Below are 12,887 nucleotides of genomic sequence, written 5' to 3'. Positions count from 1 at the left end.
TTTATCACTAGCTACTTAATGATAACTGCTGTGAGAAAAATAAAACAGGATAAGCAGAATAGGGAGTTCAGTGTGAAGGCTGCAGGAGTTTCAAATGATAACTGTACATTATATGTGGTGGAATAGAGTATTAAGAAAGGACTTCAAAGACGTTTATCTTTTAGTGCATCGCTAACTTGTCATTGTTGTGAAAAACCAGTAGGATCCATTCATAGACTCTGATTATGAAAATTGGGTAATTCCTCATATCCAAGTCAGAGGACAGAAAGGACTTCTAATTGGAAATCTATGTTTCGTGGCTTTTTCTCTTTTCTTTTACTATAAGACTGAATGTCAAATATTATATTTATTACCATTAAAAGCTAAATTGCAGTTAGGTTGGCTAATATAATATAATTTATATTATAGGTTGGTTTAATATAAATCTAAATAACAAGAAATTTTCTTTACCTCAACCTTTATCTCACCCTGACTGAAGTGAGAGAAGCCCTGTTTACTTAGCTAACCTGGAAATCAAAGGGAAGTTTAATTTTGCAAATGAATGATTTGTTTATACTGAACATTAGCCAGGCTCATCATGATTATATTAGACATCAGTATGTTTTTTAATGTTAGACTTGACTTTTTAATCTTAATTTCTACTCTTTAAAATGATTTTCCTGACGTATCAGTGGATTAGAAATTGAATTTTAATATCTGCCTGATGCTTAGTTCTAAAATGATGAAAGTATTTTGTATTTGATATACACTGTACCTCTTAATAGCAAATCTTTCTGGGTTTGCTGCTGATTATACATCATTACAGAACCCTGTGACAGCATAAGGGAATACTACATAGTAGAGAGAAAAAACAGTTTAAGGTGGATTAAAAGGACATAGTTATGCTGAAATGTTATGTGATATGAGATTTTTTACAAGATTTTCTCTTTTATTTAAATGTTGCTAAGGATTTGAAGCGTTCATTACCAGCTGGACTTGGTCTCTCAGAAACCCAAATCACATCTCATGGCTTTGAAAGTACCAAAGAGGGGGTTATTGAAGCAGGAGCATTTCAAGGTAAGGAACCCATTATTTTTAAAGATGGCTGGGGCGGAGCCTTTATTAATAAAGCATGAGGGTTGAGCCCTTTAATTCCGTGATAAAACACTGATTATAAACATAATCCTTTTTCTCTTCAATTTAAATAATTTAAGAATTGTTTAGTAGTCATCTCTATATAAATAGATCAATGTGCATAACTGCACTGATTATTACTTAAGAATTGGTTTTAAAATACTGAAATAAAAACTCAAAAATTATGTCAAGAATGCATATTTAAATTATTTTAGGGGTAACCACAAAATTTATAGGTCAATATTGATTTGTATAAATACATATTTCCTGTTTCATAGCAATTAGGAAAATGAAACTTTTATTTTTCTTACTATACATGCTGTGTAGGAGGTCTCCAAGACCACCCTCAGATTCAGTAATTTCCTAAGAGGACTAACAGGACTCAGTCTATAGTCATACTCTAGGCTATGATTATTACAGCAAAAGTATACCGAGCACAGTTAGCAAAGGCAAAGGATGCCTGAGGCGAAGTCTAGGGAAACTGGGCATAAGCTTGCAAGGATCTTTTCCCGGTTTGGTCACACAGGACATGCTTAATTCCCCCAGCAGAGCTGTGACAACAAATGTGAAATGTTGCTAACAAGGGAAGGTAATTAGAGCCTCAATGCCCAGAGTTTTTAGTGGAGATTGCTTGCTCACATAGGCGCCCTCTCTGAGCACGTGCCCAGATTCCAGACTCCCAGAAGAAAAGCGTAAACCACATTGTTTGTATAAACAGTTTAGGCATAGTGAGCAAGTTTTACCATTTTGGGAATGGAGGGAATCACCCCAAAATTAGAGTTCTCAGATGCCAGCCAAGGGCCAATCTTCTATAAGCTGGTCTTTTAAGGATAAGTAGTTAGACCTACTATGTTAGCTATTTTCTGCACACATCCCATGTATATATGTCTATTTTTAATATAAAGTAAAATGCTTCCTTTTTTAATGCTCTTGCCTATAATAACATTTTTTAGGTATTCTTTCATTTTCACACAAGTGAAAGAAAGTGAAATCATGTGGAAATTTGGACGTGAAAATGGATCGTTTTCTCGGACAGAGCTGTAGTTAAAGTAGTAATAGTTGATGTTCAATGAAGAATTTTAATTTTAATATTGCATTATAATTTCACAAAATAAAAAAGATATCTCCATGCCTTTGTAATCCTTAGCCCTCTTGCAGATAATAGTATTCTATATTCTTATTATACTAATGGCCAATACTTCAGTCAGAAACAACTTATATTTTGGGACTTCCCTGGTGGTCCAGTGGTTAAGACTCTGCAATCCCAATGCAGGGGGGCCTGGGTTTGATCCCTGGTCGGGGAACTAGATCCCACATGCTGCAACTAAAGATCCCACACACAGCAAAGAAGAGCCCATGTGCTGCAGCTAAGACCCGATGCAGCCAAATGAATAAATAAATATATTTTTTTAAAACCTGTATTTTGAAATATATTCTTTGTTAAATGGATCCTGGAAATAGGCATTTAGGATAACCCAGTATAATATCCTCTGCTCTAGGCTGTAAAATGAGTGGGCTACCTACTGACATTATTTTTTTTTCATTTTTCATTCTTATGTTCAGAAAAATAAAGATATAGAAAGGGAGCATACATGTCAGTATCTCCATAGTCATTGCATAGCATTGTGGTGTTATTTTCTAGGGGATAACTTTGAATTTGAAAAGGTTAACTGATTGCCTAAAATTATGAGTGCTTAAAGATATAAGGCTGCATAATGTGACATCATTTTTGCACCAGTCACCAATTTCCAAATTTAAATGTCAACATAGAATAAAAAAAAAAAAACTTTTACAATTAAGATATTTTAAGTATTTTCAGTGAAATTATTTAGCTGGTGTTTGGTTTTATTCTTTCCCCCTTAATCAGAATAGTATTATACAATAATCGAAATCAGCTGGCCATCGCAGCCTGCTGTGCATGAGCATGAAAATGCCAGTCACTTTCACTTGCTTATAGATCCATCCTCATCCTTCAAATTGGAATAAAAAATGTTTCATGATAATGGCGGTAATTTACGTCTCTTTGAATTGACTTTGTAAAACACTTTTTAACACAAACTGCGTTATCAGTATATGAAAAAGATAATCATTCTGCCATACTCAGATTAGTTGAGCATTTATTGGAAAGTTATAGTTGTTTTAAGTGCCCTTGTTTTTGTTCTGTTTTGTTTTTTATAAATTTATTTATTTTATTTTATTTATTTATTTTTGGCTACGTTGGGTCTTTGTTGCTGCGCGCGGGCTTTCTCTACTTGCGGCGAGCGGGGGCTACTCTTCATTGCAGTGTGCAGGCTTCTCATTGTGGTGGCTTCTCTTGTTGCAGAGCACGAGCTCTAGGCACACAGGCTCAGTAGTTGTGGCTCGCGGGCTCTAGAGCGCAGGCTCAGTAGTTGTGGCACACGGGCTTAGTTGCTCCGCAGCATGTGGGATCTTCCCAGTGCAGGGCTCGAACCCGTGTCCCCTGCATTGGCAGGCGGGTTCTTAACCACTGCACCACCAGGGAAGCCTTAAATGCCCTTATTTGAAGACATACATAGATAAATTGGAATGAGCATGATTTTCTCATGTTTAAAATTTAGGAAATAGGTCTTACGAAAAAATGTTAGGAGTTGGGGCTATGTTAGCTCTCTGGAGAAATGACTGAATGATAACTTTAAATGACTCTATTACCATTGACTTTTCCATCTCTAGAGCAAATTTAGAAGAAATGATACTTAAATTCAGCCTAACAACAAGAAATACTGAAATCTGCCCAGCAAATACACTGTAGAATCAATAATAGTAGAAATCATGAATAAATCAACTCATAAGAGTGAGGTATACTTGGTATCTGAGTTTTGTTTTAATGGGATTTTGATCGTTGCATACACATATTCATATTCCTAGATTTCTGCTGTTAAGAGAAAACAGAGCAAACTCCCCAAATTTAGTCAATTAGCAAAAACATAGAGTTTTAAGAATTATTTTTTGTTGGAATGATTTACTTATTGTGAATGATTTTAGTAACTAATTGAGTCTAAATTAATGGTTTAAAGGGTTGAAGATACAGAGAATAATTACCCTTGAGCAAACAGTTGAAGGTACACACTTACCTCAGCACCATGTCTTTTGCTACTTTAGTTTGGAAAGTTCTGTATCATTTGTTACATATATTATACATATCTCATGTTATGTCATGGGATTATCTCTTATGTAAGATTAATAAACAGTGATAACCAGAACAACAGAGCTCTGTTCCTGGGATCATCAAGAAATGGAACTACAGTAGTCCTCTTTTATTTAACACTTCCTTATATAATAGAAACCCTTGTGCCTTGGATAGTAGAGATAGTCTTTGTTTAAAATGGTGATTGAACTGGATAACATTAAATGCCTTCCAACTCAACAAGTAATTTATGGATTCGTGTTTTCTGTATTGAATTTAATAATGGAGACATTATGGTGTGGATTTGGAACATCTGAGTCTCTTAATAAGAAGCTGTTTTAACCTCTCTGCACCTCATTTCTCCTGTAGTTTAATGTCAGACTAGTTGGTTTCCGTTGTCCCTTCCAATTTTCTTGTTTTGTTTTTTTGTTTGTTTGTTTTGGCCGAGCGGCATGTGGGATCTTAGTTCCCTGACCAGGGATTGAACCCGTGACCTCTGCATTGGGAGCGCACAGTCTTAACCACTGGACCACCAAGAAAGTCCCCTTCCAGTTTTAAATTTTATGGCTCAACAGATTTTTGTTTTTAAAAGACAGGTATCTCTCACTTTGAAAGGTAGCACCAGCCTATTTAGATCTATTGCATGTTTGGATTTTAACATTAGATCCAGTCCAGATTAAGGTTTTCATATTATTAAACCTGGTGGCTGTTTCTGATCAGAACTTAGTATATCTGGGATATGAGAAAGTTGACGTTGATTCTTATTAGAAAATTTTAATTATAAATTTTGATACATTATGTGTTTTTTAGAGAACTGGGAAAGAGTGTAGTTGAAATAAAATTACCTTATAAACATTAAAATATACTCAGCTAAATGTGGAAGGATGTTAATAATTTTTTCAACTTCTTTTTAATTATCACTTCCCTAAAGATATATAGCCTTTAGCATTTAAAATAAAGAAATCAGTTGAAGCTAATTTTCTTTAGTTTAATGCCAGACAGTTTTCTTAGTTTAATGCTGGCCATTAGCAACAATGTTGGGTAGTCAGCTTTTCTTATTTTATAGGTAACTGAGGCTCAGAGACCTTAAGTAATTTGCCAGGGTGTTACTGGCAAATTAGTGATACTAAAATATTGATACTATGTGGTTAAATAGAGCCAGAATTTCAAGCCCAGAGTTAGAATTTAAAACTCAGTTGTGTTTCACTCAGAAATTGTGTTCTTTCCTCTGGTTCTCAAGCTTAGTTGTGTTTGAGAATAGCCTAAGTAGCTTTTAAAAAACTACAGTTGCCTAATGTGCAGCATGGTGACTATAGTAAATAATAATGTATACTTGAAATCTGCTTAGAGAATAGATCTCAAGTTTTTTCACCACACACACAAAAGAGGTAACTATGTGAGGTGATGGATGTAGTCATTTCACAATGTATATATATATCAAAACATCACTTTGTACACCTTAAATATATACAATTTTTATTTACCTAATAAATAAATGAAAACTAAAAATCAATCGAATAAAAAAGATAAACCTGGCAAAAAAGAAAAAAAAAGCCCTACAGATACCTGTTTCACTGATAATCAGAAGATTTTATGGAGTGTCTCAGGTATGTTTTAAAAGCTTCAGAAGTAATGCTTATGATTAATCGGAATAACACTCTATATTAGCACTTCTCAAGCTTAAAAAAAACCATGCAGATCACCTGAGGATCTTGTGAAAATGCAGATTCTGGTTCAGTAGATCTGTGGCAGGGCCTGAGTTTTGCATTTCTGGTGAGCTCCCAGGTGACATAATTGATGGAGACCCCTTGCATCCATACTGTGAGTAGCAGTGACCTACACTATGTGATATTTGATATATGATATGAAAATGTTGGCTACAGTTTCTGTGAAGGCTGTGATTCATTCACATTTCTATGAATTTTAATTTTAAATTTGATACAGTGTTACGTGCCTTTGGATTTCTACTTGAAGAGCTTTCCTCCCTATGTTAGAGTAGCAAGTGATAAAATATTTACTTAAGCTTTAAATCATTCAGCTGTGGGACTCTAATCACATTCTTTTAATTGATTTGGAAACTAAGAACTCAGTCTGGTAGCATCCATTTATTATTAGTCCATTTCTGCAAGAAAACAAGTATATTAATTCTAGCTTTTAATCCTAGTTTTTGAATATCTTAAAGAAAATGTCAGTACACCTATATTCAAAATGTAAGTATGTGGAGGAAGAAAAGGATTTTCACAGTGAAATGTCTGCCCTTTTCAGGTTCCCCAGCACCACCACTGCCATCTGTTATGTCTCCTAGCAGGGTGGCAGCTAGTCGACTGGCTCAACAAGGAAGTGATTTAATTGTTCCTGCAGGTATTCACTGCACTGATTGGATAAAGCCCTTCTTGCTACTGCTGAAACTAAACTAATTCACTCAGTTTCTTATCACTTGCTTTATATTCTTAGGTGTGTGTTATTCTGGCTGTTTTGGTGGCTGTTTTTTTTTTTTTTTTAACAATAAGGAAAATAATCTTTCTAGCCATAGCTTATCTTTCTGGCTTTTCAAAGTTTATTAGGCTCTATTTCAAACCCGAAATTTAATTTACCTTACGATTAAAAAACACTGTAAAATTGATTCATTTTAAATCATCCTCTCTTCGCTCTGGAAAATGTTGGTTTACTTATTTGATCCTAAACTGCTCTGCACTTTAATATTGCTGGGCTATAAAAACAGGGAAAAAATAAACTTTGTATTTCTTTTTACATGAAATGTTAATATTTTGTTTCTGTGAGAATTTTGTAAATTCTTAAATGTGTTTGATTTTGTATGCTGTTCTCTTTCTTAGATTGTGGTAAAGGCTGGGCTGGCTAGAGGAGTGAGAAAAGAGATTTTTGCTGACTGTAACCTTTTACAGCCATTTTATAAAACATTTTCTCTTGTCTTCTTCTCATTGTTATTTTAAAATTATTATGAAGTTTCTATCCCAAGTCATTAGCATCACACATGTTTATTAAATATTTTCTTCTGGGCTTCCCTGGTGGCGCAGTGGTTGAGAGGCCGCCTGCTGATGCAGGGGACACGGGTTCGTGACCCGGTCTGGGAAGATCCCACATGCCGTGGAGCGGCTGGGCCCGTGAGCCATGGCTGCTAAGCCTGTGCGTCCGGAGCCTGTGCTCTGCAACGGGAGAGGCCACAACAGTGAGAGGCCCGCATAACGCAAAAAAAAAAAAAAATTTTCTTCTACGAAAAATATTTTACTATTAGGAACTATATAGTTGTAGAGTTGCTTTTATGTCATAATTTCTTGATTGTTGGAGCAATGCATTATCAGGGCTTTATACTGCCTGTATTAATTATGGCTTTTTTGGGAAGTGGGGGGTTCTCTTGAGAAAAAACGAAGTACAGTGTAGGTCTTGTTATAACACAGCCTCTTATACTAGTGGTAAGATATTTTTAATGACTTTATAGTGTTTTTAAATCCTCCAAAATTACAGTAACATTCTATTGTTGCTCTCTTCTATGTAGTATAGTGAAAGGAGATCACTGTGAAGAGTGCGTGGCCTTTCAGATTTTCACTGACAGTTTTTTTTAGAATCATTAGGTTATAAGATTAATTGTGGAAATTTTATTTTTCTTGAAGTAAACAGCAACGTATTTAGAGAAGAAGGCCGGTTGCAAGATTTGTTTTTAAGAAGATGGACAAACCTCAGAAATATTTTTTTTTAAGTGTTAGGAAATTATCCTCAAAATGATTCCAGGAAGTTCTAGTCCTTCACCTTGTGGGAACTTTTTTATTTCTTTAAACGCATAAGTAGTTTAATTTGAACAGCATCAGTGTTTTGTTTTCTTTCTACTTATCTTTATCTGGTTTGCATTTTTATCTTTTGTTCTGATCTTATAGGCAGCCAGAGAACGCAGACAAAAAGTGGACCAGTTATTCTAGCAGATGAAACTAAAAATCCTGCAATGGAAAAGTTAGAACTTGTTAGAAAATGGAGTCTAAATACCTACAAGGTTTGTAATTTTTTTTTTTAAATGTTTCTACCCTATCTGGCTCTAAGAATTTTCATTTGTATGTTATTCAAATTATTATTTTGCAATTATATGAATATATAGGAGAGAATAATGCTATTTAAACATAAATATACAATTAGAAAATGAAGTATTTTGTCTTATTGATCTTGGCATAAATGTATTTTAAAAAGTCAGTAGCAAGCGTTTAAAAAAAAGCTACTAAAGTTCTTACTAATTGACAGATAACATAGTTGAAGAAGAAATACAGTGCCTGGGAGGGAGCACATTTAGCTGTATACAGAGCTGCTCTAGATATGTTTGTCACAATCTGCAGGGTTTTGATACTTTATAGCAGCTGAATGTCAAAAGAGGTATATTAGTTTTCCAAAGTTTGGAATTCTCTGATTTATTGTAATAACTAAGCACTAACTGTACACACAGCAAATGAGTTGGATTTCAGAAGTTTATTGTTGTTAGTTGTATTGTTTAAGAGTAATTGTTGGTTATTTTTTTTTATATTCTCATAAAACAAATAAGCAAATTATTTAATCTATACTATATTTGATGTATTACAAATAGATAAGCCCCAAATCCACTTAGTACCTTCAAATCTTAACAGGGACAAGATGGTAGAATTCATAGAATAGTTAAGTGGGTGAAAGCCCTAACAGTTCAAGTTAGAGCATTAGCCTTAACACTGGCTGTATTTGTGAATTGGTAGTGGGCCTAGTGGTTTGTAAGTCAGGAATTGTCTGTATTTTTATACGGAGTCTCTTATGTGTCTTCTAAAGAGTAATACAAAAGCGAATTCATTCTTTCAGTTAGTATTTTTAAAGTATGATCTGCAGTTTTCTACAAAAGTACAGGTATTCTTAAGATGGTAAAAGTGCCCTGAAACTGCTACCTGAATCTTTCCAAAGAAGTATTTAGTTCATGTCAGTGTAGAACTGAGAAATGCCAGTGGTAGCCGTCAAAAAGGCATCAGGGGATGCCTGCGAAACTGTTCCCACTCAGGACATTCTAATTACTCATTGCCCCTTTTGTTCTCAAGGACATGGTTTCTCTCATTCTATGTATTGTTTTTCCCTTTGTATTCCCTCATATCACAACAGTTCAACCAAATATTCAAATGTCTACTTCATCTTCTCGCTGATTCCACGTATCTAGTTAATTATTAAATGGATTCTGCCTCTTTAATATTCTTTGACTTTATCCCCTCGTCTCCATCTCACCCTTCACAGCCATATGATTACTCTCTCGCATTACTGTAGTAGCTTCTTGACAAATTCTCTTAGCCTACATATTCTGCTCTGCCTGACATGGTTCATTCTTGCTTAAAATCCTTCACTCGATCCCCATTGTCTTTAGAACAGCATGGATCTGACCCCATCTACCTTTCCAACTTCATCTCCTGCTGCTCTTCTCTTCACCCAGGGATCCAGTGATCCATACCAGATTATCCAGATATTTCCTAAACAAGCTGTGCTTTCTCACACCTCTACTACTTTGTTCACAGGGCTGTATTTTCCTACTGCTTGGAATTCCCCTTCATGCTCCCTTTCATTCCACTTGTTTATCTTTCATACCAGACTGAGCTCCATTCATTTATTTATTAAATTCTGTTCAGCCATTCCTTTGTTCATTTATTCCTGAAATTTGACTCTAACCATTGGCATTCTCTATCCACACATTTGGAGCCTAAAGAATACAGGCCTTATTTCTGAACTAAATCCTAGTAATTTTACAGATTACCAAATTAAATTTTTCTCATTTTAGCCTTCCTCTCTTATGTCATTTAATTTGTGTTTTCCTTGTTCTTTATCTTTTTTTTTTCCTATATGTGTGTGTTTATCATGTATTCCTTTTCTTCTGTCTTTTACCTCTTCAATAATCTGAGTTGAATCATTAAGATTCCAGTTATCTCTATATTAACATACCACATTCAGACTTTCTGTTAATAAAAATGACCAGTCTTCATAATGTGTACACATAGCATAGTACTATGTGAAAGAGTTATTCTCTTCAGAGTGATCACTTTATTTTTAGCTGAAACTTTTTTTCATTAGAAAAGTTTGGATATCTCAGTCTAAGTCAAAAGAGAGAAAGTCCTAGCTTACATGATTTTATGAAGTTTGTAGCCCAGTGTGTCTGGACTGACATATGACGCTCTATTCTTGTGGCTTTTTGACCTTTTTGGTCCAAATTGTGAGCTGATATAGGACATTCGTTGTCATTTGGATAATCCTTCAAGTATTGATTCTGATTTGGGTGAATTAGGACTTTGCTTGTTATCCATCATACTCTTGAGGACCTTGATTCTGGCTATGGCTTTGATCCTTTCTTTCTTGGACTTCAGTTCCTACATGATTTCTAACTTTAATTTCTTCTGCCTGTTTCTGTTCTCTAGCAAACACTTTAAGGCTTTTCCTAAAAGAGAATATTAGTACCTCCTTTACTGGTTGTTAATTTTGGCTCCAAGAGCAGTCTGGTGATTAAAACCAAATATGTAATAGGAGTGATTTTAAGTTTAGGCCTTGAACCTATCTTCTTAAATATTATTATTATTAATTTATTTACTCATTTATAGCTGTGTTGGGTCTTCATGGCTGCGTGCAGGCTTTTTCTAGTTGCAGTGAGCAGGGGCTACACTTTGTGAGCATGCACGGGCTTCTCATTGTGGTGGCTTCTCTTGTTGTGGAGCCACAGGCTCTAGGTGCGCGGGCTTCAGTAGTTGTGGCACGCGGGTTTCAGCAGTTGTGGCTCGCGGGCTCTAGAGTGCAGGCTCAGTAGTTATGGAGCATGGACTTAGTTGCTCTGCAGCATGTGGGATCTTCCTGGACCAGGGCTCGAACCCATGTCCCCTGTATTGGCAGGAAGATTCTTAACGACTGCACCACCAGGGGAAGTCCCTTAAATATTATTTTAATCTACCTGATTTTATTCACATACTTTGAATACAAAATTTATTTATTTTCTTATTTATTCTCATCTGCAAGAACAGTTGTGAATAATGAACTCTGGTTTATCATTTTTGTTTTTTTTTGTATTTTCCTAGTGTAAAATAGGGTCCTTTTAGAAGTCCATCTTATTTTTTTAAGAATAATCTCAGTTTCAGCATTCAGACCTGTTTGGCATCTTTTCTAAACATTAAATGTTTCTTAAAAATGTTTTAAGAATGTGCCACCAGTATTCATACCTTTATCAAGTTAATATTTGTTGTCTTAAAGCATCTTTAAAACTTTCATTCCCATTTTTCTTATCATATTACCTTCTTTATTTACTTCTTGATCTGTCTCCCCTGTTCAATTTCTAGTGTTTCCTTTTATGCTCCCTTTTTCCCTATCCTTCACTCTTAATAACTCTTTTAATGTAATATCTATCAGTTGCTGCCATGAAATTATTCTTTTCCTTGTACTTAAATTGTTTTATTCCTTTTTTTTTTTTTTTTTGCATTATACAAAAGCTCTGGTGCTATTTAAATACTAGTAGTACCCAGTGACTATCTTGTAAATTCATGACCTATATGGTGGTGATTTACAGTATTTTATACACTGTTTATCATTATATTATCTTCCCCCAAGTAGGAGATCTATGTAGACCAATAATTTACTTTTGCTTCTTCCTGCCCCTTTAATTTTGTTCCATTTGTCCTATTATTTTCAAAATGAATTCGTTTTTTTCTTTTTTTTTTAAACATCTTTATTGGAGTATAATTGCTTTACATTGTTGTGTTAGTTTCTGCTGTATAATAAGTGAATCAGCGATACATGTACATATATCCCCATATCCCCTCCCTCTTGTGTCTCCCTCCCACCCCTCTAGGTGGTCACAAAGCAACGAGGTCATCTCTCTGTGCTATGCGGCTGCTTCCCACTCGCTATCTGTCTTACATTTGGTAGTGTATATATGTCAGTGCAGCTCTCTCACTTCTTCCCAGCTTACGCTTACCCCTCCCCATGTCCTCAAGTCCATTTTCTACGTCTGCGTCTTTATTCCTGTCCTGCCCCTAGGTTCTTCAGAACCATTTTTTTTTTAGATTCCGTATATATGTGTTAGCATATGGTATTTGTTTTTCTCTTTCTGACTTACTTCACTCTGTATGACAGACTCTAGGTCCGTCCACCGCACTACAAATAACTCATTTCCTTTCTTTTTATGGCTGAGTAATATTCCATTGTATATATGTGCCACATCTTCTTTATCCATTCATCTGTTGATGGACACTTAGGTTGCTTCTGTGTTCTGGCTATTGTAAATAGAGCTGCAATGAACATTGTGGTACATGACTCTTTTTGAATTATGTTTTTCTCAGGGTATATGCCCAGTAGTGGGATTGCTGGGTCATATGGTAGTTTTATTTTGAGTTTCTTAAGGAACCTCCATACTGTTCTGCATAGTGGCGGTATCAACTTACAGTCCCACCAGCAGTGCAAGAGGGTTCCCTTTTCTCCACACCCTCTCCAGCATTTATTGTTTGCAGATTTTTTGATGATGGCTATTCTGACTGGTGTGAGGTGATACCGCATTGTAGTTTTGATTTTCATTTCTCTAATGATTAGTGATGTTGAGCATCCTTTCATGTGTTTGTTGACAATCTGTATGTCTTCTTTGGAGAAATGTTTGTTT

The 12,887-nt window shown here is 35.2% G+C and overlaps 1 protein-coding gene across 15 annotated transcripts in view; it reads left to right on the top strand.

The window, feature by feature from the left end:
* Window positions 1-12,887, top strand: part of ARFIP1 (ARF interacting protein 1) — a 134,755-nt gene that overhangs the window by 64,297 nt on the left and 57,571 nt on the right. For 13 of the 15 annotated variants that reach the window (XR_012332131.1, XR_012332132.1, XR_012332128.1 and 10 more), the window contains 3 exons: window positions 948-1,056; window positions 6,524-6,619; window positions 8,149-8,261. Coding sequence is in view for 10 of the 15 variants with exons in the window: in XM_033857267.2 (XP_033713158.1) it covers window positions 948-1,056; window positions 6,524-6,619; window positions 8,149-8,261 (318 nt within the window). In the remaining 5 variants the exon portion in view is untranslated. The remainder of the gene's footprint in view (window positions 1-947; window positions 1,057-6,523; window positions 6,620-8,148; window positions 8,262-12,887) is intronic. The other 2 variants (XM_033857266.2, XM_073805489.1) reach the window with 1 other exon arrangement.

Source organism: Tursiops truncatus, chromosome 5 (assembly GCF_011762595.2).
Source record: "Tursiops truncatus isolate mTurTru1 chromosome 5, mTurTru1.mat.Y, whole genome shotgun sequence".
Taxonomy (NCBI): Eukaryota; Metazoa; Chordata; class Mammalia; order Artiodactyla; family Delphinidae; genus Tursiops; species Tursiops truncatus.
Note: the sequence above shows the minus strand (reverse complement) of the source record. Positions and strands in the feature narration are given on the sequence as shown.